At 46.3% G+C, this 21756-nt stretch overlaps 1 protein-coding gene across 1 annotated transcript in view; it reads left to right on the top strand.

The window, feature by feature from the left end:
* The first annotated feature begins 3308 nt into the window (after positions 1–3308).
* The window catches only part of CDON (cell adhesion associated, oncogene regulated), a 34262-nt gene continuing 15814 nt past the window's right edge, over positions 3309–21756 (top strand). Inside the window, exons 1-12 of the mRNA XM_082330610.1 lie at positions 3309–3435; positions 5486–5758; positions 7356–7502; positions 7803–7946; positions 8370–8657; positions 9539–9808; positions 10744–11094; positions 14934–15226; positions 17077–17251; positions 18362–18490; positions 20081–20287; positions 21071–21252. Of these exons, the coding sequence (XP_082186736.1) occupies positions 3360–3435; positions 5486–5758; positions 7356–7502; positions 7803–7946; positions 8370–8657; positions 9539–9808; positions 10744–11094; positions 14934–15226; positions 17077–17251; positions 18362–18490; positions 20081–20287; positions 21071–21252 (2535 nt within the window). The 5' untranslated portion in view covers positions 3309–3359. The remainder of the gene's footprint in view (positions 3436–5485; positions 5759–7355; positions 7503–7802; positions 7947–8369; positions 8658–9538; positions 9809–10743; positions 11095–14933; positions 15227–17076; positions 17252–18361; positions 18491–20080; positions 20288–21070; positions 21253–21756) is intronic.

Here is a 21756-nt window from a genome sequence, read left to right as displayed (position 1 = left end):
GAGGAGGGGGTTGCTGCCAGGGCTGCGCTGTCTCGCTGCGCTGAGTCTGTCCGGGTCGGAGACGAGAAGCCCGCCTGGCCCCTCCGGTGCCCGTAGGACGTTTTGGTAAGTCCATGTGCCGAGGACTGCTGCCCGTCCCCGCAGCTGTTTGGCGAAAGGTCCCTTTTAAAAAGGGTCTGCGACAAATGAGACGCACAACCAGAGTTACGTCGTCTTCGGAAGCACTCCATCATACTTAGGGTCTCCAGAAGTGCCGGGTACGCGTTTCTGGCCGCCCCTGCGTGCGCTTCCGAGGCGCGGGCGTCCATTGGAACAGTTGGGACGACTCCTCCTTGTGACACAAGTCCGTCATCTGCCTCCTTTCCCTTGGTCCGTGAGCAGCAAGTCACGGTAGAGCTGACAAGGAGGTGAAGCGCTGGATGAAACTAACTGGAAGGTGACTTCAGATGAAGATGTCTCGGGGGAAGGAGGAGAAATGCGGGCCTTTGCCGTGCTGTGGCTTTCTGGTACGCGGCACTGATGGTCTGGAGAAATTGCCAGTGAAACTGGAAAGGACTTGATCCATGAAAGCCACGTCCATCTCTATTCAACCTTGAATAGTATTCTTATCTATATGAATAATTCCTGTTACTACTGTTTTATTTTAAAAGGCTCGGAAATAGCCCTTTTCTCAGTGACACCTCTTCAAAAGAGCGTTGACTATTTGATCCACCAGCGATGGAGAGTCATCCTCGCAAGCGAGGAACAGCGAGCAGAGCTGTTCCCGGGTGAGCTCATCTTGGAATTTGAGACGCTGAAATGGAGCCACGTCGAACCGCAGTGCTCCTCTTCCCAGTAGGTCCCCAATGACTGGTACTGGGTGTCAAAACGGGGGGTCAGGGTTATTGAAGTGCTGGCAAAGGGGAAAAGTCCTGTTGTTCCATCCCAAAGGCCTTTTAACGCTTGGATACGTATTAAGACAATATTAAAGAGGCGAGGTTTCTCCGCTGGGTTTCTGAAGACCCCAAAGCCACGAGCTGCGGTCTTGCCCTCTTTCCCGTACCTAGCGAGGGGCTTCTGTAGCGACACCATCTGCAGCAGAAAAAGAAAGAAGCAAATATTTGGGGGTTGTGTGTGGCATGTTGGATCTCCTCTTCCCCATGTCTCCCAGCAAAGAAGAGGTTTCTGCGGTCCCCTCAGAAGTGGATGCTGGAGAAACTTTGTTCGGATGCCTGACTGTTGTTGCTGAGCAATGCTACTCCAATTAAAGCGAATATTTTTCTTTTTTTTTTTTCTTTTTTTTTTTTTTTCCCCTCCAGTCAAAGAACTTTGGTCTTTGTGGCTTGCTTTGTGTACTCATTGCTTTACAGTTGATCTTACCACTCCGCAAGCCTGCGAAAGCCAAACTGGTAGGTCAAAAGAGGAGTAGCTGTTGACACTGGCAGCTAGGAACATGTAAAGAGAAAGATAAACAGAGGGAAATCAGAGACTGGATAAAGTAGATCTGCAAAGATAAAGTTTAGTTAAAGATAATGAGCTGGCCTTGTTTAAAAAGACAGCTGCAAAATAACCCGGTAGCTCCATGTGCTGGGGTTAAAGTTGACCTAGAATATACGTTTCATTGCTTTTCATAAATAAATAGTGGAGGGAAGATTTGGCGAAAAGCAACATTGCCCCCCGCCCCTCTTCAGCAAAGTGTTTGATGTTAACAAGTTCTCTGGGTGTTTACTTTGTCCTCGGAGCTCGCTGGTGGAGCGGCTCTCCTGCCCTTGAACCGAGGGAGAATTCAAATAAACCAAACCGCGTTCTGCTCCGCCGGTCTCTTCTGCCATCTGCATCTTACCAAGAGAGCCCCGGCTCTCGTTGGGGAACCAGCCTGGGCTGCGGGGTTACCGGCTCTTCCGAACAGCTGAAATAAATTTGCCGGATCAGATAAAACTGCCCAGAAATGGGAGCAGAACTCGAGAGCGTTTCTTTCCGCCCTCTCAAGCTGTCGTCGTTAGCCTGGGGTGCAATTTGCAGGGAGAAGCAGCAGTAAGCAAATAGCTCCATAAAATCTAGAGTGATTCCTTTATTATGGGAGTCTTTTCCTGATGCTTATTTTGCAGATCTGTTTTACAGTGATGTTCCGACGACAAAACACCGTTATTTTTAAATAAACCATGGGAATGATTTTGCTGTCCATCTCTGGATCCAGCTTCTTGGAAAGCCAACGGCTCCGCGAGTGCTCCGTAAACCGGGACTTCTTTCGATCGAGCCTGTGTATTGTTGCACTTGTTCTGCGCGCTGCCAGTAAAGCTCCTAGTTATTGTGTGTGTGTTAGATACGTGTTTATATACGCGTCTGATATATGAGATGTTTAAAATATATGTTGAGTGTTATCAGCGGCGAAATTGTATGGCCGGGCTGATAAATGAAGTAACTGTGCTAAATGAACTCAAATCTTATTCATCATTATATTACGCAAGGCAAATAGAAAATTTAAGTGAACGACAACCGTAGATTATTTTATTTTTCTTGGAGAAGAGTGCATTTGATGGAGACTAAGCACCAGAAAGCCTCTCGGAGACTTGACCTCATGCAAGTTAGGCTTCATGATTTAGTTTGCATTTTGTTGGTTTTGTGATTTAATCTGTATTTTTTTTGGTGCTAAAAGTGAGATCTTGTGTAGCAGAACGGGTGGGTGTGATGTGGGACGCTTGTAGGAGCAGCTGTGTAGATAAAAACGCACATAATGGATGCCCTAGAAGCATATATGAGACAGCGATATTGGTTTGGTTAATATAAATGAGAACGAGACTAATATTGGTGATTTTTTTCGGTAGACCTTTGCCGTTGTGTGACAGTAAAGCACGCCAGAAGGAGCACGCAGATGACATGTCTCAGCGAGCAGGTTTAGAGCAATTACGAGCAGTAGCTGCGTCGCAGCGCGTAGATTCATAAAACCTTCTAAAACAAGTGTAGCCGGGTGATAGATGGTCAAATGATTATTGTTTGCAAACAATATTATCTCCAATAGATAAGCTGTTTACTTTGGACTTCCAATTCCTCTGGTTGGAAAGTAGTCTAATTTATCAAGGCAGTACGGTTCGGCGCGTACCCCAGCTGTGGAAAAAATCTTATATTAAGAATAGTACTTGGAAACAGAGTTAAGTTCAACTTCTAACTAATTTTTACAGATGGTTTCTATATTGCAAAGAATATTGGCTGTTTCCTGGCTGCGCTTTTATTCTTTTGAAACCCCAAACACTTTGTTGTAAGCGAGTTAAAAGACGAACTCCTGAAACTTACAGTAGACATCTGTTTGTTTGTTTTGTAGCTGTTGTGGTGCCTCATCTTAGTCCGGAGCTTGGTGCTTTCAACTTGTGTAATCTGGCGCTATGCATCCAGATCCTGGACGCTTACAGGCACTGCTCTTCATCGCTGCCACCGGTCTCATCTCTGCCACGAGTTCAGGTAAGGCCTTCTCGCCCAAGGCGACTCGCTCGGAGGTTTTGGAGGTTGAGCCCCTGCTTTTGAAGGAGGAACGGTTTGGAGCGCGTTTCGAAGGGGCCAACTTTAGCGCCTATTATCGATAATCTGCTTTTAAGGAGGCGCAGAGCACGTAAACGTGGTCTTAAGCTGAATAGATGACTTGGCTTTTGAAAACTTGGCTCAAAACGAGCGCTAGAATGTGGAAGGCTCTCGGTTACGTAGGTTTGTTCTTCGGGATCTCCGTGGACTTAGCTGGACGCCGATTTTGCTGCGTGCAGCGCATCTTGTGTTCCCGTGGGGTTGGGAGGGGTTTGAAATTTGCAGGGGGAAAGGGGAATCAGATCTTTGAAACACGAACGCTGATGCGTGGCTGCAGTTGGAACGGCTCTTGGCGTTAAAAAAAGAAGAGGGATGGTTTTAATTGACACATCTGCTCTGTGTAGTCAGCTTGTCTTAACCTAACCACACAAAAAAGAAGCTTTTACTACTTTTAGCACTTCATAGCCAATCGTTATAAGCAAATGGGATAAATTTTATTTTTCAAGCAGTCATAGGAGATAAGTTCCAGCTGCAGGGTCACTGCTACCAATTTTGACTTTTACGCTGAGCACAAAGTGTTGGTGTCACAAGCAAGGGCAGGGACGAAGATGAAAGTAACAGTGCAATTTCGTAGCTCTTGGTGGCTAGCAAACTGAAAAGGCCGTTGCTTTTCTCTTTTCCCTGGAAATTCAAACTGAACTAATAATAGGAAAAACAGTTTTCTAATTAAAAGCTAAAAATGGACATCTGGAGTCCTGTGAAATGCTTGGATACCATTTTTATGGATTTCATCTTTTTTGTTAAGTGAAGCCACACTTTAATTTCCAGTTTTATTTTATGTTTACGCAGATAGTTTATGGTTCTGTTAAAAATGCACAGTTTCTCATCTGAAACTCATCTATATAAACAGAGCTTGGATGGACTGAGTTTAGAAGAAAAGCTTGAGCCGAGGGCTCCACCTACGAGAAAGCTGTCTCTCCCTTGGATGTCATTTAATACAGTCTTGACCCCTACTATCTGGAATTCCTTAGGTTATTTACAAACTAGAAATTGTTTTCCCCTGCCACTGTGTCTATTTTTAAATTAATTTTTTTTTTTCCTTCTGTGTTTCTAAGCGAATAGGAGTTATCAGCGTTGGTTGCCTTTTGCTTGCTCCCTTCGTACAAAATCTTTAGCGGAGAATTCCATAGAAAACAAATGGAAATAATTCCCAGCGTTTCATTGGCCAGGATAGGAAAAAATTTCCTCCAACAAGCAGGAATTTTCTTCTGGCAAATAAATGGATTCTCATAACCAAGTTTTGTGGAACTGAACCTTTTATTTATTAGCAGCTTTTCCTGTTTCTGTTCGTCTTTACTCGGTGAAGATAATGGATGCCCAATTCATCATTCTCGTCCTGATGAAGTCCATGTATTTGGAATTAACAAGAGCCTTTGCTGTTCATCCAGCTTTTTTTATCCTGCTATTTTTAATTAGTTAGGCAGACTCGGAGACAGTTCTGCATAAATACCTGGCAGGCTGCTACCATTTCTAAAATTTTACAAGTCACGTCCGGGCCCGCTTCATATGGGACAGATCAGCTACAGCTGCGTGTTCCCGTACTCCGTCTCTTCAGGTGACGGCGGCTGTGTGACTCCCCAGAAATCCAGCGGGATCGCAGTTTTTGCTGCCTCAGAGAGAGCGGGAATCCGTCACGAGTTCCTCTTGCCGAGGAAAAGGCGACACCTGCTCGAGTATCACTAGCAACTTGGAGTTTAGAGACCCTTTATTTGTCTGTGTTTGATCCGAATAGTCTTTTAGCAATATTTAACCTTCGGATGAAAGAAGTTTACCAGGTCTTTGAGCAGTGGCAGGAGCCTTGGGAGAGAGCGCTCCTATAAAACAGATTATGGTCAGCCTTTTGTACGAGTCAATGCATCGTTAACCTTATCCCACGTGTTCATGCAAAATGCTGTTCGCTAACTGAACATAACTTTTTTTTTTTCCCTCTTAGATTTAACTCCCCATTTTATTTCGGAGCCCTTGTCTACTGTCCAGAAGCCTGGTGGGCCCGTACAGCTCCGCTGCTCTGCCGAGCCCTCTACGGCTCGCCTTTCTTGGCTGTTTAATGGGGAGCCTCTGGACAGCAAGGTGGGAGAAGTGGAAATCCAGTCAGGATCTTTGACAATCGTCTCCCTCAGCCTGGCAGCGTCCGGTCGCTACCAGTGCGTTGCGAACAGCAGCGTGGGCGCCGTTGTGAGCAGGCCTGCAACGGTATCGATGGGCAGTAAGTTAATTTTTCTTTATATTCCTCACTCCTTGCAAATTATATAGACCTCAACTGGTTTGTATGGTTTGTTTTTCTTCGACTTTTAGAAAACACCTAGTTTCAAAGTGAGTGTTTCTTTTTTTTCCTCAGCCAGTACTTAGTATATGATCGATTATATGCTTTTCGCCCTTTTTTTTTTTTTTCCCTGTGTCATCTGAGACCTGTCGGGTGATGCAGCCCTGGAACAGATTCCCCAGAGAGCTTGTGGATCCCCATCCTTGGAGGCTTTTAAAGACTCAACTAGACAAAACCACACCTGATTGATTTAGGCGATAGCCTCATTTCAACCTGTCCTCAAGAGTCCTTTCCAGCAAATATAGATATTATTCAGTGAAATAACATTTATTTCAATGAATTGACCTGCAAGTACAGGGTTCCCAAAAGCTTCTCTTCAAAAAGGATCTTGAAAGCTGCCATGCTGTTGCAGAAGCGTGCTTGAGAGTTGAGAAATGAGTGGGAACTGTTGCCTGGGAAATAAGTGGGAGCTGCAAATGTTCCTTTTTGCTTGCAGTGTTTTATTTGGTCAAAACTTATCTAGATATTCTTCAGGTGGGGACAGTCTTCTGTCCTGTTAGGGACAGTTTCCGTTTTCTCAGTTGCACCGATTCTTCTAATCAGTCTTGGTGCTTGATCCGTAAATTATTTCATCTTAAAGGACTTTAGAAGAGGAAGGGCAACACTTTCCACATGGAAAGGATGATGTGGTGCTGAGAATGGGAATATAATATTCCTCCGGGAGCATGATTTGTCTGCTTGGGATTGCGGGGCTGCCTGAATCGCGCCTTTGTCGAGCAGGATTTGAGTGATTTCTCTGTAAGGGTACCTCATCTATGGAGCATGTCCAAAATCCCCCCGGGAGGAAAATTTCTTATAAGTGAGAGGAGTAAGTGTTTTGGTAAAGTACTGACCCATAGCAAGACCCTCTCAGGAGAGCTGTAAGGGTGGCTAACATAGAAAAACTTCACAACCTAGATGATGCTTTGAACGTGAAGGGAGGAGAAGAGCAGCTTTCACACTTTTCTCTTCCTTTTCAGATTTTAGAAGCAAATTAGAGGGTGCTGTTAGCTGTTGAGGCTTTCTGCTTGCCTCATTGCTCGTGGCGGTGAGTGGGAGGCGCTGCTGTACTCAGGGTGGTGTTAATTATAATCGCAGAAAGACAATTTAATGGTTCTTGTGGACAGGCTTCCTGCTGTTAGTGTAAATTGTCTTCTGTATCGCCTTCAGAGCCCACGATTAGCACTGTAGTCTTCTCCTACCAGTGCCATCTCTGCTTGCTTTTCCTGGAGCAGCGGAGGGAACGCAAGAACTATTTTCTCTTTCCTCATTATTCCCATGGAAAAGCTGGCCCTTCCTGGGGTAAGGAAGCACACAGGAGGGTTTGTGCTGTTAGGGACTACAGAAACAACCATGCCTGTTGATGTGAACGCCCAAACGCTGCACCGGAGAAGATAGTCAGCTTGAAACCAGCTATATTTTAAACACAAATACTGAGCTTGCTGCCCTTCCCCTTTCCCAAGCCTTGGCTGCTTTTCACCTTTTACCAACTCTCTTCCAGGTTTAGCTAATTTTGATACGTCGGCGAAGCCTGCCGTTACAGCCGAGGAAGGAGGCACGGCTTTCATTGGGTGCAAGGTGCCAGAAAGTAACCCTAAAGCCCAGGTTCGCTTTCAAGTGCAGGGGAAATGGCTGGAACAATCAACAGGTGAGATGTTTTAGGCCATTGGTCGGCAATAAGCTTGCCTGGATTTTTTTCTTAGAACTTAAAGGAAGAAAAAAAAACTCCAGAAACTTGCGGAATTTCCTGTGCAAATCGCTTTATCTAAACCTACCTTTGCAAATGAATCTCCTCTGCATGGCAGCATGATTTCTTCGTGACCCTACGTTTAGAATAGTTTGATCTCTCTGACAAGTTATTTAAGAAATTAAAAAAGAAAAAAATGAAAAGCCTTTATTTGAAACTAAGTTAAATGTAATCTTCTTTTTTCCTTCCCCACTCGTTTAGATAACTACCTAATTCTTCCATCTGGAAACCTGCAGATTTTGAATGTATCTTTAGAAGACAAAGGACCCTATAAATGTGCAGCGTACAACCCGGTTACTGACGATCTCAGAATAGAACTCGCTGGACGTAAGCTCATAGTCACACGTGAGTATTCGGTTCAGCTTTCCGGAATTAATACATCTCAGACCGAATAAATACTATCCCGAAGATTTTAGCATGGGCGTATCAGCGTAAGCATCCACTGGTCTCAAATGCCATGTTATGTAAAATCTGTCCTGTGTTATTTGAGCATTCAATTCTCATTTCCCCTTATTGTGGAGGAGCAGCGCGGCTGCTTCTCAGATCCCAAGAGAGCAGAGCAGTTAGTCCTTGAAAAAGGAATAATAATAATAATAATACTCCAGTCGCCAAACTGATTTCGGAGCAAGACTTCTGGAAGAGAGCGTTCCAGCATTGTGCTTAGTCACAAATAAAAGTAGCCGTGTTTGAAAGACAAACCTGAGGGCGGGATGGGAGATTGCGGTTTAAAAGACTGCTTAGTGATACGCCTCGTCTCCTTTCCTCCAGGCTCTTCCTCGGGTGGCTTCCGCATACTTCACCCCCTGGCACCCCAGAGCCTGGCGGTGCCCCGGCACAGCTCTCTGATGCTCGAGTGTGTTGTCGGCGGGTTGCCTCCAGCCTCCGTCCGCTGGGTTAAAGACGGCCGGGACGCGCTGAGAAAAGGCAGGTGGAAACTGCTGCACTCCCATCTGGTGACGGACAGGCTTGAGGCATCGGACTCTGGAAACTACTCCTGCGTGGTGGGAAACGAATTTGGAGTAGTGGAATACGTTAACTATTCGCTTACTATCCTTGGTAAGAAATAAAGAAATTGTCATGTCCAGGGGATGAAGCTTTTCTTTGTGCATTCACTGGTTTTGGCATCTGATTACAAATAGCCTAACATTCTTTCTCAACCTAAGCATATTAAAATAAAGATATGTTCATAATGACCGTATCTCATCATCTCTCCCAAGTTAAAATCCGTAACTATTTATCTCTTCAAATCCTTCGCAGTCTGAAATAATCAAACAGTAAAGGGTAACAAACTCGGAGGGAAGAACCGATCTATTTATTTTTCTGCAGAGTGCAAGCGTCCATGGGATACAGTGTCAATAATGTGCCAGAGATTGGATGTTTCTCTTTTGAGGTTGTATATAAGCAAAAAGCTGGCCAGGAGAGGTGATACCTTTGGATGAGGAGAAAAACAAAAGCAAAAGAAATCTATTTGGCCTCTTCTGTGTGGCTGCAAGTCCTTCCTAAGCTCCCCTTTCCTTTGTAGCAGATACTCCTGTTGTTTGAGGTTTTTGCCTCCGTGACTGTTTTTGTTTGGTTTTTGAAATGTATACATCAGAGTAGCTCAGGAAAAGGGTTGTTGACACAAAATACACTTTTTGTTATGGGGATGTCGCTAGAGATTTATTTTGAAAATACAGGTGGAATTATTTTGAAAGTACAGGTGTTTTATTTACAGTATTAATGCAAACATGCAACTGTTTAGAATAGAAGGGAGAGACCATTAAAATAAGCAAAAGTGTGAGGGGGAAAACAGCTTTAGGCTGCGTAGAACTAAAGTATGTGGTGCTTGCTTAGCCTTCCTACGCGATAAGTTTGCGTAACGCTTCGCAGTATTTTTTTTCAGGACTTAGGCTAAGATCAACATACGGTGGTTTAGGTAAAATGATTTCCCTTTATAGAGCCTGCCTCGATCTCCAAGGGACTGCAGGATGAAACCGTGGTGGCCGGAGCGACTGTGCAGTTCTGGTGCGACGTCCGCGGAAGCCCTGCTCCGACCCTCGCCTGGCTCCACGACGCAGCTCCCCTCCGTCTCTCTCCACGGCATCTGCCGACGGGAAACCGCCTGCGGATCCGCGGCGTCACCCGAGAGGACTCTGGCCTGTACCAGTGTGTAGCAAACAACGGGGTTGGATTTGCGCAGTCCACCGGGAGACTTCGTGTCCAGCCGGGTAGGAGCGCTTGCAGCCCTCAAGAACTCAAATTCAGCATTTGTACTTCAAGCTTTATTCTGTTGTTTGTTTTTTTTTCCCCCTAGATTATGTATCGATTTGCTTCTGACCACTGTTTGTAGCAAATCTTACAAAGAAGGTGCTTTCAGTTGAATTTTAAGAGATGTAGGTGTTTCTGGGGTGGCGTGGTTACTTGATGTTTAAAACGTAGATTACCAGCTGCGATTAAATCAGTTTATGATTGAATTTGATGCGATTTGTTCTTAAATAGAATCAGGGTCCTGTTGTGCTGGATGAACCGGTAGTCTTAGCAGTGTTGGCCAACGAGTAATTATGCCTGTTCCGTATCCTCAAGTTTACAAAACGATCATCAGATTCGGGTTTAGCGCGCGCTTCCCCTGTGTCAGATTAGCCGGTACCAATAGTCTTTTTGATCGCTTCTCAGTCTAAGATACTTCCTAATACCTAGAGAACTTGATTTCTGCAAGCACAAGGACGTTGGCAGGACCTTTGCTGTTCCTGTTCTCCCCCCGTTGTGCGTAGTTGAAGCTTTTGACCTTCCCTGTACCGATTAAGATTGCCGTGAGCTGCGCGGGGGCTGGCTGAGCCGATGTTTTGTGTCCTGGTTGTCTGTGGGGTGGACTAAGCCGGTCTTGCCTGCACTGCGTTCCTCGCTGACAGCCGAGTCTTCGGTATTTAGAAAATTTGAAGTGTGGTTTGAGTGTGGCTTTCTATCAGCCTTCTCTAAGCCCAAATCTCGGCTGCTCTCTTCGGTCTGGACAGGAAGTCTGGAGAGGCTGTCTAGAGAAGAACTAACTGTTAAAATGGTTCAAAAGAAGCATGCGTGACTTTTTTAATTGTATGGACTCATTCTGGCATTAAGCGTCATATTCCTTAGCCAAATTCATTCTTTGGGTTTGTTTTTTCCCCCCTAGGCAAAGGCTTTAGGCCAGTTATAGTCTCTTCACCAGCAAGCATCGCTGTGACGGACGGTGGGGACGTCACGCTGTCCTGCAATGCCACTGGCCTACCCCTTCCCGTGATCCGCTGGTACGACAGCAGAGGGCTTATTCCCAGCCACCCTTCCCAGGTGCTTCGTTCAAAACCGCAGAAACCTCGAGCAGTGCCGGGCAGCACCGTCGCGGAGCCCACCTACTTCTCCGTGTCTCAAGCGGGCTCGAGCTCCTTGCGCATCAGGAACGTGACTCCTGAGCGTGGCGGGGAGTACACGTGCGAAGCCATCAACGAACACGGCTCCGTGGTGTCAAAAGCCTTCCTTAGAGTTGGTAAGCTTGAAGCGCAAAATTGCACGGTCGGCTCCCCAGTTTAGGCGAGAAACACCTCAAAATAAGAAATGAGCGGCAGGTTGGTAGCGTGGGGGTCCTGGGGAACGAGGCAGAGGAGTCTGAGCTGTCGTTGTCGACCAGTTTCTCCCATCGGTCATAGGCAGAGGAGAAACAGCCGTGTGTATTGCGTAGGCTTCGCATTCTTATACGTGATGAAAACTCGAAGGGTGGGGTTTTTCTTGAAATTGCTACTAGGGAAAGACAGCTCTTACACTAAAGGCAAGATGGGAAAGAGAGATTTCCTTTCTTCCCATTGGAATAGTACGTGATATTAATAACGGGTTTAAGCTCCCCCAGGTTCCCTTCACAAGAACTAAGATACGGATTTTTCATTAGATGAAGTGACGCGAGTTTCTCACCTCTTCCAGCATCTTGCCGTAGTAAATTTAGTTGAGCATCCGTGGGATTTAAGGCCGGTGGAATTCAATATGTGACCCTATATTTAAAGTTCTTCGTTACCACCGCTTGGAGCTTAAAACTCATGTAAATAATTTGAAAAGATGCTTAAAGGTTCACTCAGAGGACGAAAGACCTCAAGAAAGCGATCTCATCATGTAGTTTTATAAATAAGTTATTGTTGGACCTTGCTGAGTGGAAACACAAAACTAAATACCATCCCAGAACCCAGTCTGTGTCAAATAGAAAAATCCCGCTGCTTTGCCTCAGAATTTTATGGCAGTAAGTTCAATTTTAATGTTTTGTTTATTAACTTTTATCGGTTTCTAATATGTCGTACTAGCTGCCGATTATGGTGCAGAGGGTGGTTAAGGCATTTGGTTTTGATATAAAAGTCTTTAAGTAGTTTCTGGGAGCTGTTAGGGCTTTAGAACAGTTCCCAACCGTGCCAAAAGACGTGCTCGAACATGGAGATGTTTTAATGAAGAATTCGTGCCAGGTAACACTTCCGAAGCACCTGAATGACTTAAGCTGTCATTCCAGTGCATTTCTTTGGTAGCAGGATCAACTTAAGCAGCGCTCAGCCTCAGCAGCTTGTTCCTACTACAAGCACACAGTAAGAGAGCTTATTTGGCTGAAAAATGTATCTTTTTTTTTTTTCTCCTTTCTGCTGGATCTATTCCACAACGTGATTCATTGCATGGTCTTAAAAGCGGGCAGGGCAACTTAAGCCACCATCAAAGTGAGAAACCACCAAAATGTAAAATGACAGCCTTAAGATCCTATACCCGTGGCGCTTATTTTTAGTCTTTTTTAGACAGTTGTGGTGTTTGCATGCATGGCAGCCGCTTCCCAGGGCTGGTAAACACAGGGTTAATTCTCCAAAATAACTTCATCTAATGGAAATAGAAAAATACACTCCAGGAGGTCCGAGTAGCAGGCAGGTTAGGATAAAACACAAGAAAGCGTAGCATTTATTGTAGGTAGGGAGGTGATAGAGCGGAGAGCGGGCTGAAGCTGGCTTTTGTAGAAGCCAGGCACCTCTGAGGAGCCTGGTTTGAAGGACTGCCCAGGCGCGGGTGGCTTCACTGATGGGCTGCCTTCAGATTCTCGGGATGCTTTCCCAGCCTGTGCTAAGGTACTTGGAGCCCTCCTAAGGAGGGAGGATCCTCCGGCTGCTTAAGGAGCAGGGACGCGAGGCCCGGGAATGCGATCCTGTTTGCGCAGCGGAGACAAAATGCAAAGCCCGGGCATGCCAGCGGGTTGAAATGTGCTTGCGTCTTTGCGCCCCTGTTTCAAGAAGGGCGTAAAAGAACTGGAAAAGGTGCTGTGACCCACGGCAGGTGGGTTCATAGGGGTGTGGAATAGCTTCTGCAGGAGGAGAGGCTGAAAAGGTGAGGGCTTTTTACCTTCAAAATGAGGCAGCTGAAGGGGAGACACGATAGCGAGCTGTAAAATACTGGTTATTATGGAGAACGCGAGTAAAAGCTACGAATACGCTCTTTTAACGCCCAAATTTGGGCCATTCGGTCCTTCTCTGCTTGCTGTCGGAGGCAGGATTTTGGGGGCATATAGCCTTTGGCCTGACCCAGCGCGGTGCTGCGCGTGGGTCGCAGTGGGGCTGGGAAGCCGAGGAAGAAGAGCGAGCCTCAGTGGCTGAGGGGAACGGGATGGCACTAAAAGCGACAGCCGAAAAAAGCTGCATAATGACACAGCAGCAAAGAGAAGTCTGCTGTGCTGGTTTATATGGGTAGTAATTATGCCAGAAACTTAGCAAAAAGAGCTTAGATCCGAATTGCTTAATGGAAATTGTGACCCGGGGGTTGTTTTCCAAGGCAAAAATACAAACTACTTGCCAGTTGTTGACGCCTCCCCTCTCACAGCAATAAACACAGCGATGACTGCAGGTCTCCTGTCACCAGCCTAAACCACAACTCATTCTCCACGCGCAAGAGTCCGTTCTCCCCATGCCAGCAGGCGTCAAACCCTGCTGTGCCCACCCACAAATCCTCCGGGTCCATCTCCTCGAGCGGATAACGGCATTTGTTTCCAGTATTAATATCCCTTTCCTACTGCTTCGCCGATACCGTTTCGCTTGGAGATCGTTCGGGGGACGTCTGACGTTTTTAAGCAAACTCCATCTGGCTTTGGGGACGTCCTCCCCGCGTTGTTCCCTTCTTCCCATCTCCCGGTTTTGTGGCGTTGCTAAATAAATAGGAAGACACAAACAAGGAATGCTTGCTGAGAGCGTGTCTTCAATTTGAAAAGAGAACTTTCCTTCCCAGCTTTTTTAAAAAGTGGCCAAAAATAGCAGCCACACTTGCTGCTGGTATTTTAATGGAGGTTTGGAGGAATCTGAGTCAGCCCGGCTAACAGTGCCTAGGCTTTACATTCCCAAGGAATTTGTTTGTTTTGTAAACCAAGTTCCCTTCATTCCCTTCCCCTTCCAGACCCCGACACGTAACATAAACCTACACAAATCTGACGGGACGGACAGGGCTAAGAACATCTGGCAGTCCGGCCGCTGCAGCGTGCAACCTTGAGGAGCTGCGCTGCTTCCCAAACGTTCGCCTTTTAAGCGCTGACGTTTACTTGTCCTGCATAATCTCAGATGGCCAACCTGCCACCCCTTTCCTTCCTGGAATGCTGACGATGCCTGCATCGGCCCAACAGTGGGGGTTTTTTTGTCTCACGGCCTCTTTCGAACTGCTGATATTATAGATATATATATATATTTTTTTTTTGTTCATGCCAGGCAAAGTAAATAGGATGGAGGAGGCTGGAGCAGGATTTCTAGAAATGCGTTGGTATTAAATTGCATGTTAGATCTGCCTGTAAACTGAGTTTATTCTCAGCATAAATTTTCAAATGAAGTAGTCGAGTCATGCAACTTTCAAAGCGGATCGAAATTACAGCTAAAACCTCAGAAACTGAGGTAGGAGAATGTCCTCTTGTGTGCACGCCAGTTCAGGCCATGAAAAGTTCCTTGTACAACTGCAATTAATTTAAAATTACTCCGTTTGTGTCACGAGTGTAGCTATATTTTTTTTTTTTTTCCCTTTTAACATGCATTGCCACTACTTAATTTATTGGAGATACTAGTCAAACCGTGCCTGCAGACGTTGTGTTTCAGGTTTTCTCTCTTTGCTCCTGTAAAAAAAAAAACCCAAAACAGCCCAAAAAACTCTGTTCCGCTCTGAAAAAACAGCCGGCGTGCAAGGGCGCAGCTTGGCGCTGGGCTCGGGTCTGTCTGGGCAGCTCTTGAACTGGCTTTTTGCAGCAGGGCTTGTTTGGAAATGACACTCTTAAATGATTTAGTGTCCCCTCTGCGCGGGGCAAATGTGCGTCATCTTGAAGATGTAACCGGACTCCTCCCTTTCCAGTTCCTTTAGAAACCGGCACGAAAGCAGAAGAAACGGCTCCTGTGGAGATTGCCCAGAGCGACGAAAGCGACGGTGATTTTGGTGCAGCAACGGCGTCTCCAAGCTCGCCTCCCACAAAATTGCACTTGGATGCAGCTGCAACGGACAAAGCCTCGAACGCCGCCGCGCCCCCCGAGGCCCCCATCATCCTCAGCCCCCCGCAGACGCCGAAGCCGGACATGTACAACCTGGTCTGGCGTTCGGGGAGGGATGGGGGCCTGCCCATCAACGCCTATTTTGTCAAATACCGCAAGGTAACGTTTCTCCGTAGCGTTGGTGCGTGGCGGCAAATGGATTTCGTTGGTTTAGGTTCCTCAAGGAACCCATAATTGTTGCGGCGCTGGCATTAACAAGAATGTGGTGTCAGGCCGGAGAGAATATAGAATATAGTTGAACCTCAGCGTCACCGTGGCCACACAGGCAGCTCGTTTTAGGGATGATGGAAGCTGGTTGCAAGTACGCTGTTGTAGTTTTAGGTGAGATTTCTGCAGCGGAGCCCGGGCTTTTATTTCCTTTACAGAGGCTCCGGGGCGTGTTGTACACAAGATCGATGACGCTAAAAATGCATTTGTGTGAGCAAGCTTGAAGCTGGTGGGCATGCTTGAGGTCAGAAGGGAAGCTGAGTAGTAGTATATGTCAGAGTTCGCTACTTGGCGTCCCAAAGAGACACCATTTAACTGAAATACCAAAGTGAACTAAATCTCAAATACCAAATTCTCAAATACCAAAGTGGACTAAACTTTCCTCAGCAGATACCTATCACGTCCTTAAAAATGGCGTGTCACCAGCGAGCTCTCTTGATGACAATCAGAACCAAGCAATGCCTGTGCCCGTTCTTCCAAGGAAAGAGCTTTCTGCATGGCGAAGCTGTTTGGTTTGTTTTTCATAAGCTTTTTAATCCTCTACATCCTGATCTTGTCTTCGCCTGGAGGGAACGCTTAGATTTTTGACCTGTTAGTTCCTGAAAACCCGGTGCCAAAGTCTGTTGATCCAATTTCTCATCCAAAGGTGGTTGGTTCACGTAAGCACCGAAAGCTTTGAATGCTTCTTTGACCTTTTTGATGCTTACCCTTCGCCCATAACAATCCTTTCCAGGTTAAATGTGCTCGCTCAGGCGTTTCTCACTAGGGAGTTTACCGTGGCTTTTTTTAGGGCGGTGTTCTCTTTGTGCCATTAAATTATTTTATTGATTTCCCTCTTCTAAAGAGGGAAAAAAAAAAGCTGGGGGAATAAAAGCCTTAGAAGAGTGGTTGCTTCAGGAGAAAATACTTGAACGAAGACTTCTGGCATAACCTTTGATAATCCACAGCATTTAAATCTGCCTTCCATGTTTTATTAAAGTCTTATATTGTTTAGTAGTTTATTTTTGGTAGAATCTTTGTCTTTTCCTTTGGGATTTGGGGTAATGTTTTCCCGCAAAGGTCAAGCATTAAGAGACTACCCCGAATCTCTTTCCTTTCTTAAACGGAGCTGGTGATTTCACTGTTAAATTAAAAAGCGTAAAAAAAAACCTAAAAAAAAAAAAAAAAAAAAAAAAGCATTAATAAAAAAGAAATCTTTGGTCTCCCCGCTGACTTTTTTTTCCAGCCTCAAGAAGTAACTAAGACATACTTTTTGTTGCCCATTTTAGCCAATAAATCTTTTAAAACGCTGAAGTACAGGAAAAGCTGGGATAGTTCAGGGAACATATCTTTCTCATTAGGGTGTTGGGTCCAGCCCTTTAATGTCACACACGCTGCCAGCGAAAGGCTGATTGAAGTCTTTAAAATCATTTGAAGTCTTTAAAATCATTTGGTCTCTTGCTGGTTGTAGCCACAAGTGAAAATGAGCACTTTTTTCCAAAAACAAGTGCGTGCCTGTGTACGGAGAGGGAAAATAAGGCGAATTTATCGAAGGAGCACCGTGAAGGTCGTTGCAAAAGTGCTGATTTGTGGCAGAAGCACTTGGAGACGAACCATAGGTAGATAGAGGAAAACAGGAGTTTCGGCAAGTGGCAGAGGTTCTTCGGATGCCCGTGCATGAACGCGATGAGGGATTTGAGTATTGGATCGGGTTCTATGCGATTCACTGCTGATGTTGAGCTTTCTCTCCCCGTCCCGTGCAGCTGGACGACAGCGTCAGCGCGGTGGGAAGCTGGCACACGGTGCGCGTCCCTGGCAGCGAGAACGAGCTGCGGCTCACCGAGCTGGAGCCTTCCAGCCTGTACGAAGTTTTAATGGTGGCGAGGAGCGCTGCTGGCGAAGGCCAGCCTGCCATGCTGACGTTTCGCACCAGCAAAGGTAGGTGCAGCACAATGTTCCCTGTGTCCTAGGCTTTTGAGAGGACATTTATTTAAATTACATCAACTCCGTGTTGTCTGCTGCGTGGTGTATGCAATGCTCCGCAATGAAATTGCTAAAGAACAGCCTCTAATAACTAAAATAGCTGTGGGGCAAACTTTCCTGAGCGTTGCCAGGGCTGTTGGTAAGTAAAAGCTTTTAAAAGCTTGATAATATTATTTTTGGGATGATTATTAAGATTTATACTATAAGGTTCCCCTTGCTTAAAGGAGCGAAGTCAGGGAGCGGCCTGTCCTTGTTCAGGTTTTTCAGAGTATGGCAAGAGAAACGCTCTGCACCATCCAGTCTTCGTGTATCAACAAAACTGCTTCTGGTTTGCTTTGCAGACACCTCGGTCGCAATATCTCAGCTGACCAGAAGCCAGCTGTTTTGATAGTTGCGTGCAGACAGCGACAAGCAAAAGAGCGTTTCTAAGCAAAGCAATTTTTTTTTTTTTTCTTTCAAGCTTCGACACTGGTGGCTGTACTCTTAAGCGTACAAACAATCAGATAGTCTTCGTACTGCTGTCCAAGAACCAGAGAGCTTAAAATTTTATTAAGGATGTCATGCATTCATGAAATCTGTGAATCCATGATATGTGCGTATGGCCACAGGCCAAAAGTCCGCTCGGCCCGGTATCCTCGGTCCGGCTGCGGCCAAACCCAGTTTCCGTAGCATTTTTATTAAACCTCTTTCTCTAGACATGGATTTCGGTGTGCAATTTGCACCACCTATTGCCATTTTTGTGATGAGAGAGGGCTTTGAAACCCGGGCAGGAGCCAGCAGCGTCACCGCAAAGTGCAGTACTGCAGATGTTAGTACCGCAGATGAACTGTCCCTTACCCGCAGCGCAAGGGGCCCTGGGCTGATGGGGGAAGTCTCCGCTCTTGCTCCGCTGAAGAAGCTCCCTAATTGCTGTCCTGACGATGTAGCTGGTGATTTGGAGCCAGGGCTTTGGTCACCGGCGCCGTAGCGAGTGATCTGGTGGAGTGAGAGTATTGTGAGAGGCAACGAATGGCGTTTTCTTACCCAATCCCCGAGCTGATGTCCTGTCTATCGACTCTTTCTTAGAAAGAACATCCTCCTCAAAAAACACGCAGGCTCCGTCTCCGCCGGTAGGCATTCCCAAGCATCCCGTCGTTCACGAAGGGACAAACAATTTCGGTGTTGTCCTTCCAGAGCCGTCTCGACACAGCGGAGGTAGGTGTAGGGATCGTTCGTGATCTGTGTGCTAGAAGTTGTGTTGCAGACAGATGCACCTAAGTTAACTTGTGTTTATTACTGCTCTCGGTGCTTGTGCTACCTCCTTTATTTCCTATTTATTCCTGAGGCCTCTTTGAGACATTTTTCCTCTCTTGTGGGACTTCTGTGAGTGAGGTCAGATATCTGCCAGATTTTCTGTTCTTCTCTGTGTTTCCAGAGTAAAAGATCATAGTTCACACTGTCCGGGATTAACGGAAAGGTTGGCTTATTCCAGTCAGTTAGCATTTCAATTACCTGCCTCAGGTTTCCACAGCGATGTTAAGTCACCGAGTAGCAGTGCGTTTCTTACAGACTTCGCCGTCCGTGGTGGGGTATTTGAAGCTTTGAATTTAGCAAACGCATGCCCTAATCTAGCGAACGTGTAATAGTTCAAAGGACGCTGTTGCCTGCCTGTGTGGCTCTCAAAAAATAAGTCTTTCACGTGCAACTCACGTTGTCGCTGCTTATTTTTAAACTTGGGGTTGCTTTTTTGCTAAACGCTCTGGTTTTCTCTTCCACTGTGAAAGATCCAGAGGAAAAGGAGAAATGGGAAATGGCTGTGTCGGAGTTTTAAGTTCTGAGAGTGGATTATATCAGTTCTGAATGTTTTCCTGTGGCTTCCCAGGGATGGGCTTATTTGTGATGGCAAGAGGATACAACCGCTTCCCAGTAGGTGTGATTTTTAGCCTGGTTTCCAGTGAAAACAGCATGTTTATAGTCCTTTTTGTCATCACCCCAGCCTTTGAACTCATTGGCCTGATCCAGGCAAACTTACTCAGGGGCTGAGAACTCAAATTTGGTGCCTGAAGTTTGGGTAAAAGCACAGGGGAGCGGAGAGGTTTATTAATAATGCAGGTGACAGCGCTAAATATCAGAGGAGCCATGGAAGGGGAGACCTTACGTGTGCCCAGCTGCAAAGCTCGGCTTCATGCCCCCAAAGCCGCCGGCTCGCTGTTCCTTGCTCGGTTCCTCCTCCCACCAGTGATGGGCTCCATGTTAATGATGAACACAAGCCAGTTTAGCAAAGCCTCACGGCTCTCGGCGGTCGTCAGAATGGTTGTCACCAGATTTACTAACACCACCTCTTTCCCTTCTCTCTGTTCCACTGCTGTCTGTAACTTCAAGTGAGTTCAGTAAGTATATCACCCGTTGCACGCTTTGTTTGCTCTTCGTTCTCGCTTCTCTGGCGACGCGGCGCTCGTTAGCGTGGAGGGGTTTGACGTCTCGTTGGGTCTGGGGCAATTTCAGGGTTTTGAAAACGATAATTAAATTTGTCCTGTTCACTTGGTACGCGTTTCTGTTTGCGTGTAGAGATGGGTTGGGGTAGTCCATCACCATACCCTTTTTTGATTATTATATTGATAAAGTAACTGATTCCTCTGTTTTCTGCTCTTCAGGCATCTTTTCCAGAAGAGTAAGGGGAGTAGTTATTACAGGAGGATTTAAGATTCTCCTTGTTAATACGTGAAGTCTAATTTAATCATCAGTTTAATCTGTTGCTACAGAAAACCGACTCTAATCCCCTTGTAACTGAATTTCTCGTTTCAGTCCCAGAAGCTCCCGACCGACCCACGATCTCCACAGCATCGGAATCGTCCGTCTACGTCACGTGGATACCGCGAGCGAACGGTGGCTCCCCCATTACTGCCTTCAAAGTGGAGTATAAACGCTTGGGTCGAAACAGCGACTGGCTGATCGCAGCTGATAACATTTCTCCTTCCAAGCTGTCTGTGGAAGTGCGTAACTTGGAGCCAGGTATTAAAAGCGATCTTTCCTTCACCTCGGCTGTTGTTACTGTTGCCTTTGCGTAGATGGCTGTGCTCCTGCTGAGAGAATACTGCAATGCTTGGGTTGTTTCCTTTTACCTTCTGCTTGCGTTATCCTGTTTCTGGGGTTTTTTTTTGGTTTGGTTTTGGGGTGTTTTGTTGGGTTTTTTTCGGTGGAATAGGAGCTCGCTACAGAATTCAAGTTGATTCCTGGCTTTCCAAGTGGAAAAAAAAAAAAACCCACCATAATTTAATGCTTGTTCATGTGGAGAGGAAGGTTGTGTATTATTGCTATTTTTAACTTAATTGTCCTTCTAGTAAGCACTCAGAATGCAAAAAAGAGAAAAACACATTAGTGGAAAAACGTCTGTCCTGATTTCTGGTTTCTCCTGGTGTCCAGCCCTGAAAGCGTGGGGACGGAGTGCAAGAGCGGGGGGAGCAGATGATGATGATGATGATGGGCATCCTTTGAAGCGCCTCCTTCGTGCCCACCAGTTTGCAGTTCAGGGACTTCCCAAGCCGATGGAGGCATTTCCATCTCTGTGTGCGACAGGCTTTGGATTTTTCTGGAGTGAATTTCCCTAATCGCTGTTAGAAGCTGTTTATATTTCTGATGTCCACATTAGTCTGTGGCAATGAGTCCTACGGTTTTTTTTTCTAATTGGATGTTGTGCAAAAAATACTTCCTAATCTGTTTAGTCTCTCCTTGAATCCTGTTTCTAGTGCTTGTTTTGCTACAATGTCTTCTTTCTCTCGCTTTTTCCCTTAAAAGGAGAGATGTATAGGTTCCGCGTGATTGCTGTGAACAACTACGGGGAGAGCCCGCGCAGTGCCGCGTCTCGCCCCTACCAGGTAGCCGGATTTACCAGCCGCTTTTCCAACCGCCCCATCACTGGCCCTCACATTGCTTACACCGAAGCCATCAGTGACACTCAGATCATGTTAAAATGGACGGTAGGTAGAACTGTCTCCTGTTCTTCTCACAGTTGTGGGCCAATTTTTCCTGCTTTGGCTCTTAAAAGCCAAGGGTTAAGAGCTGATTGCAGAGCAGCGAGTGATGGTTCCCCCTCCCAAGACTCAGAGGTGATCTTCTTCTTCAGAAGAGGGCTAAGATGCATCATGCTCGTGTGGCGGAATTGGGTAACTTATTGGGCCGTATGCCTCTCGAGCTTTTTGACCCCATTTCCAAACCCTTTTTGCCCCCTGGGAGGCAGCCCCGTCGGTTGTTTGCTGTCTCCCAGCTTCCCTCCGCCTCGCTCTCCCCTTCCAGCTCCCTGGGGACGCCGCGCACCCCCTCCTCGGGTTACGCCAGATGTGAGCCCGACTGGCAGCACCGGTGAAAGGCCACAGCTGCCTTAGTCCACCTGCTTTGGCACAGACATATCAAGAGGCACCAGTGGGCTTAGCTCTGTCCAAACCCCTGCTCGTGCCGTGAGTCGCGAGCAAATTGGCTTCGTT

The sequence above is a fragment of the Platalea leucorodia genome (assembly GCF_965183815.1).
Source record: "Platalea leucorodia genome assembly, chromosome: 20".
Classification (NCBI taxonomy): Eukaryota; Metazoa; Chordata; class Aves; order Pelecaniformes; family Threskiornithidae; genus Platalea; species Platalea leucorodia.
Note: the sequence above shows the minus strand (reverse complement) of the source record. Positions and strands in the feature narration are given on the sequence as shown.